Source organism: Garra rufa, chromosome 5 (genome assembly GCF_049309525.1).
Source record: "Garra rufa chromosome 5, GarRuf1.0, whole genome shotgun sequence".
Taxonomy (NCBI): domain Eukaryota; kingdom Metazoa; phylum Chordata; class Actinopteri; order Cypriniformes; family Cyprinidae; genus Garra; species Garra rufa.
This window is the reverse complement of record NC_133365.1, coordinates 19,006,283-19,013,307: the sequence shown is the minus strand read 5'-3', so window position 1 is coordinate 19,013,307 and position 7,025 is coordinate 19,006,283. Positions and strand designations below refer to the sequence as shown.

The window sequence follows — 7,025 nt, the reverse complement described above, 5'->3', positions numbered from 1 at the left end:
CAAACGGGATGGCAAGACAGCCAACTAGAATATCTGCCACGGCTAGTGACACCAGAAAGTAATTGGTGGCGTTCTTGAGAGTGGAGTTGATGGCCACAGCCCAGCACACCAGCACATTACCGGCAATTGACAGTACGGCGATCACCAGCTCAATAGCGATATACAGCCAATCCATTACTGCACACTTCACTGAGAGAAACACCTTCGGACAGTAGTTAGGATGTCATGAGTCTGTCTGTCACTCGGTGCTGCTTGTCCAGTGGTAAAAGAACCGATTTGGAATAATCCACGGATCTCCAAAGTTTGTGATTTGCTAACACGGCCACTGTTGATTTAAAAAAAAAAAACAATGTTATTTGTAGTCATTCTCTGAGGAGAATTATTTAGAAAACATTAGAAGCAGAAAAGACACATTGTTTTCTTTTTCACAGATACCTAACGTTAGAAGTTCCCACGGACGACTAAATTTATTACAAAAAGTCACAATATTCTGATTGAATGTGGTGGAGTTACTTACCCTCATTTCAGAGTTGTTTTTTATTGTTTGACGTTCCTCTTTGAACTAGATTGCGTTCGTGTCTTGTGGTACATGCTGCAGGAGCTGCAAGGAAGTAATCTGACGCACCGCGAACGCAACACATGGCTTTTCAAGCAGCTCGCAGAAAACAGCCAGAAAAAAAGCTTGCACATCACAGATCGTGGACACGCCCAGACGCGCGCAAGCGATGATCTTCCACACACGCACACGCACACACTAGCTCAAATGATTTTTAAATAAGCAGTTTCAAATACAACACACATTTCGGGTTTTCCGTTGAGAAGTTATAAAGAAGAATAAATGATAAAGAGCAAAGTCAAACTAGATTTGATTTTCCTTAAAGAAATTATAATGCTTGGAAAGCTGATAAAGTATAGCGTTAAAGTATTAAAGTAATGTCATAGAAAAGTTAAAGGTACACATAGGCTAAATGTCAAATGAGAGAGAGACATGATATATGGGCCATTCTACAGAACTGGTTCAAAGTCAGACTTGGAAAATAACATCTTGGGGTTTTTTTTCCACAAATGTTGTATGTATACAAAATTGTATAATATCCAAGACATTTCTAGTAATTGTGCAGTTAATTCTCATATTAGAAAGTTTTGGAATATTTGTCCTCTCCTTAAATTTGTCACCACCGAAACAGTAATATATAATTTAATAAGAAGATTTTGCTTACAGCTTCCTTGTAAATATGAAGAGTTTATTTGCAAAAACAGATAAGTCAGTTTTGAACAGTTTTCAAAAATCATGTTTTTTCATTGTGCATTCCAATTAATCTCAATCAAACTGCAGTTGGGTTATTTTGATTAAGTAAAAATAACAATAAAATAAAATACAGCTAACTAACACAATAAACCACACATAAACGCAGGATAACATAAAAACATGATTTTTGAAAATTAAAAAGAAGTTGGTTTTGCCAATGAACACTTCATATATTTTTTATTTTATAAAGAAAAATTTAGAAGTAAATCAATAACAATTTTAACAATATTTCAAGTGTGATTTATGACATTAGTTGTATTTTGAATCCATTTTTTCTTTGTAAAAGGCGTTGATCATACTGATTTCAAAGTAAAGGATTCATTAGTTTGAGCATACTTTGAACCAATCACTATCATAACATCTTAGTTGATAATTCAGTAGCTATACTTTTATACTTTCATTTTCAGTAATGGTAATGCTTTGGTAGTGACCACATCACATTACAGAACTTTAACTCACATACTAAAACACTAAAACATACTAAAATACTACTACTGTAATTTGCATGACTGTGCTAAAATTGTGTTAATATCCCCCAAATAAAGAGGGATAAATAAATCTTCCCTTTTGTAACTAATGAAACAGTGATGACATGTTTCGGTCGTGACTGTTACGGTAGTGACAAATTTATGGGATAAAACTAAAAAAAAACAAAGATGTCACTAACAAAACTTAACCAAAAGTTTTGGTCGTGACTGTTTCGGTAGTGACAATTTTAGATACTTAGCCCACAAAGATGTTAAACAGCACATGTTCAGCTAGTACGGTTCTGAACAAATGCACACATACAAATGTTATGGAATAACTCCTAAAAAGTGTATTGAATTATAGAAGAATGGTGTTTGGTCAAAAAACAATGCAAAAATTCAGGGGTTAGGGTTCGGGACAGCCACCTCCCAATTGAAAGTACCCACTAAATGATGATTTCAAATATGTGACCCTGGACCACAAAACCAGTCATAAGGTTAAATTTTACAAAACTGAGATGTATACATCATATGAAAGCTCAATAAATAAGCTTTCTATTGATGTATGGTTTGTTAGGATAGGACAATATTTGGCCGAGATACATCTATTTGAAAATCTGGAATCTGAGGGTGCAAAAAAATCAAAATGCTGAGAAAATCACCTTTAAAGTTCTTCAAATTAAGTTCTTAACAATGCATATTACTAATCAAAAATTACATTTTTATATATTTATAGTAGGAATTTTACAAAATATCTTCATGGAACATAATCTTTACTTAATTTCCTAATGATTTTTGGCATAAAAAGAGAAATCAATAATTTTGACTCATACTATGTATTTTTGGCTATTGCTACAAATAAACCCCAGCGACTTAAGACTGGTTTTGTGGTCCAGGGTCACATATGTTAAGCTTACTGTGAGTTTGAATAGATAATAAAAGGATCTTAGTAAACATAAGATTTAAATACTTAAATGCTTTTTGAATGCAGTTATGTAGAATGGCTCATAGGCAGCTTCTGTGGTCATTCTTTTTTATCAGTTTAACAAAGAAACAACAATTATAATTATGCAAATTTAGATGAGAGCAATCAGAATTCACCGTTTACAGTGACACCATAGTTCTCGCACTTTGGATCTGGATGGCAAATCTTTCTATCCTTTTTTGTTTGTTTTATGATGAATATAATAAAAGTTTAATGATGTAGTATAATGAAATAATGAATTACCTGGGAAAAAAGTGTGAATAGAACTGCTACAGTGCAGTTTGGCCAAATTAATAGCAGATGTTCACTTGGTTTGGTGCAAACTCCTACTGGAAAAACTGGAAAACATTTGCCATGTTTACTAGTCCCAATAAAATCTGTTTATCTGCCCTTTAAGATTCTATTTTTATCCATATCGGCATTTGACATTGATTTAACTTATCTATCTCTGTGCTTAGCCTATGGATGTTTCCTACAAAGGAGTCTGATTTTACTGAAAATTGAGTGTGTAGTATTTCTGAGAAGATCTTGGTATGTGAGAGTAGCGGGTGAGGGACAATATTGTGTAATTGCCAAAGATTTACAATGTGGACTCTGTGAATCTCAAAGTCTGTCTGTAGCCACACACACATTTCAGCACGTCATTTGAAGGCTTTGTAGCAAACCTATAAAAACCGCTGCCAGTATGACTCCTAAATGGTTAAAGTGCACAATTTGGCTTCTGTGTAAATCACATGCAAGGAGAGAGAATAAAAAAAATAATATTAGCATTGTGTGAATTAATATATTGTGGGATGTTTGCACTGAGATTCTCTGACCTTTAATTCAAACAAGAAAACAATGTATATGATGACAAAAAACTTTATTATCATTTTCATCAGTTAACAGTCTTCTATCCTGAAGCAAAACTGAAGTTTCAAATAGAAAAAAAAAACACACTCAGTCTTTTGCAATCTAAATGTCAATCAGAAGTCAATAAATAGCATTTCCAATAAGAAAACATTTAAAAACATAGATGCTGTCTGTTTTTTCAGAATTTATTATCAATTGTCCATGCGTTTGAATCAACAGAATTTGGCACAAATTACACTGCTGACCAGCCCAAAAACATTCCGGTGAGAGTATACTTTTAAACATAGTTTAAATCCTTTTATTTAAACACATCCTATGTAATTTAAACAGGCACAAAAAAAGCATTAATCAACGGTTCAGTAACGGTTGTTTGAAACAGTCTTATAGTATTCAATCAGCATCAACATTTTTTCAGGAAATAATTAACTAGAGTAATATCGAAATAATCTTAATGTATGTTAATAAGGAATATGTAAATACACAAAATTCTGTTAAATAGTTAGAACATAAATGGTTTTGATGGTTGTTGTCGCTCTCAATGACAAACTAGAACTTTTCAACAAAACATATGAAACCTATTTTCGTACTTCACTTAAGGTTTGATGTCTTACCAAGACGTATTGCAAGTCTTTAAAATTATTTGTGGGAAAACTAAAACTTTAAAAATACTTTATTAGTATATCAATATATAAGTATGCCAATATATAGATTTGGGTAATAATACTCTCTATAAAGATTAGCAGCTGCACTTGAACTCTTACAAAAATCTAGCATACTAAAAAACTAGACCAGTTTCAGTGCAAGATTGCAAACCTACACTCTGCAAGCAACTTCAAACTTCAAAAACGGACTTAGGTCTATATGACACACCAATTGTAAGGAAAAGAGAAGTTGTCTGAGGCTAGAAGAATTGTGTGTTAGACTGTTGAACTGAATACGATGTGTTTGTGTATTTCGAAACACTGTGAAGGGAGAACTGGACCAGGCAAATAAAAGTGCTTCTGTGCCTTCATCTTCATCCTCCTCTTCCAGTCAAAAAATTAAGTCTCAAAGTACTTATAGATCTGAGATACATATTGCATGACTCTTTGCCAATCCGGTCGATCTGTGTGCATCAATTCATCAATGTCCTACAGAGAGAGCAAATAGCAAAAGTTTAGATGCAGGAAATACTTCTATTTTGTTGAATTTTATTATTTTACCCTTGTTTCACACTTGCATTCTTAAACTATAAAAAAAAGAGTGAAATAAACACAGACCGTTTCAATATGTTTTGTGTACAAAATTATTTAAAACAGTTTTTCGGACAGTTGTGGTGTCATTACTATTCATCCAAGATTAGTTTATCTCTTTTTTTGGAACAAATTTGGATAAATTCAGCAACAATTGTTCACTAATGGATCCAATGAATGCAGTGAATGGGTGTCGTCAGAATGAGAGTCAAAACAACTTGTATGTTTACACTAAACAAATCCAGCATAAAGATGTTTTTAGCTTTAAATCTTTGCTTATGGCTAAAATATGAGCCCTCTATCCATAATATTGTCTTCATGGTGAAAATCTGTCTTATCCGAATCAATCTTTTCCAATGAAGAAATGCCCTCATTTACATTTTGGATGGACTGAGGGTGAGTACATTTTCAGCAATTTTTCATTTTTGGATGAAATTTTCCCTTAATAAAGTGTCATCGTTAAGAGCATGCTTGAGATGAAATATGAAGCATGAAGAAAATCAAAAGAAAATTTAATTTGTTTTAAATTCCAAATTAAGCTGTAAGATTATAAATGTACAAAAACAGTGAAAAGTGTATGAATAATATACACTTAAATATAAAATAATGAAATTAGCCTCAGTCTGAATTTACCAGGACTCAGCATATATTATTCCAAAAATGTTTGAAATGTCATTTTCAGAACTAAATGATATGACACTGGTATAAATGTTCAAAATGACAAAAACAACAGTATGAATATACACACTATTGTACATTGTTTAACACATTAAACTAGTGAATAGTAAGTTTTATTTTCTAAAAAAGTCCAAAAGTCCCTATATTTGTTGAAACTTCCTCATGAATAATGTACAGTTGATACTGTATATGCAGTTGATTGCACTAAAGGAAAAAGATCACACTTTGCACATTATACATGATGCATTATTTAATTAAAAACCTCAAAAAGACGAGGCTAGACAAGTTTCATTTAAGAACCACCAGAGGTTGTGATATTCATTAGCTATTCAATTCTCCTCTAAGAAAGAGCAAATCAGATGAATGTGGGATTTTCCAGCCATTCGTTAGTGTTGTTATGAGGAGATCTGTGGATGACTGAGATTTTTAAAGTGCCCCTATTATGCCATTTCCAATATTGCCTTTCATGCAGTGTGTAATGTAGCTCTATGAATGTAAACAATCTGCAAAGCTGTAAAGCCAAAAGTGCATGATAAAGTAAGTTATGGTTTCCCAAAATAAAGAGTCAACTCTAAAGAGCCTAAACAAATCTGTAGTCATTTAAATCCCACTTCTGTGACACACATTTGGATAATGCCGCCTTTTTTCAATGTTGGCTGGCTGCAAACAACTTGACCCACCCACAAACATTTCATTTTATTGATGACTGCTTCTATAACCTTGGGGAGGATTCACAAAACACTTGCTCTTCAAAGATGGCTCAGTACCTAGTTTATTTGGACCAGCTGACTCCACTGAATCACAGCCTGTAAGTATGATAAACAGATGTGGACGTATCGTATCGTTTCCGACATGCACTATACGTGGTAGACCAATCACAACAGACTGGGCCTTCTGACCAATCAGAACAGAGTTGGTTAGGGAAAGGAGTGGTTTAGAGAGACTGAATCTTTGAACTGCTTCAAACGAATTGTTTGAGAATCACTGAAAAATGAGGTGATATTAAATTTTTGAGAAAACGAAAGCATTTTTTGACCTTGCATGTATGTAAACCTATTGTAGGAGACTCACAAAACATTTAATAATGGCATAGGGGCACTTGAAGACAACAGGGCAAAGACCTTCACTTTAACATCATAACCAGTAAGAGGTCACAATTATCACATGTGTAGGACCCAACTGCATCACATCCACACACACACACACACACACACACACACACACACACACACACACACACACACACACATACATACTTTGGTAAGGAAATTAATAACACAGTTCTCGGCTGGACTTCTCAAATTCTCAGCCAATCCACCAGAGACGTCCACATAATGTATATGTAGAGAGGCTGTGTTACAGTATATCATAGGCGTGGCAATCATCAAGTACAACAGAATTTAAGGAACAGTACACCCAAAGGAACCTTGTATGTGTACCATCTCTATGAAAACAACCGCTTGGTAATGTTGACAAACTGTCTTTATATTCATGTCACAGTT

The 7,025-nt window shown here is 33.8% G+C and overlaps 2 protein-coding genes across 3 annotated transcripts in view; both read right to left on the bottom strand.

Annotated features, from left to right (window-relative positions):
• Window positions 1-319, bottom strand: part of adora2b (adenosine A2b receptor) — an 11,088-nt gene extending 10,769 nt beyond the window's left edge. Inside the window, exon 1 of the mRNA XM_073840002.1 lies at window positions 6-319. Within this exon, the coding sequence (XP_073696103.1) occupies window positions 6-175 (170 nt within the window). The 5' untranslated portion in view covers window positions 176-319. The remainder of the gene's footprint in view (window positions 1-5) is intronic.
• Window positions 320-3,654: 3,335 nt separating this feature from the next.
• The window catches only part of specc1 (sperm antigen with calponin homology and coiled-coil domains 1), a 145,553-nt gene continuing 142,182 nt past the window's right edge, over window positions 3,655-7,025 (bottom strand). For both annotated transcript variants that reach the window (XM_073839753.1, XM_073839754.1), the window contains one exon: window positions 3,655-4,743. In XM_073839753.1, coding sequence (XP_073695854.1) covers window positions 4,654-4,743 — 90 coding nt within the window. In that variant the 3' untranslated portion in view covers window positions 3,655-4,653. The remainder of the gene's footprint in view (window positions 4,744-7,025) is intronic.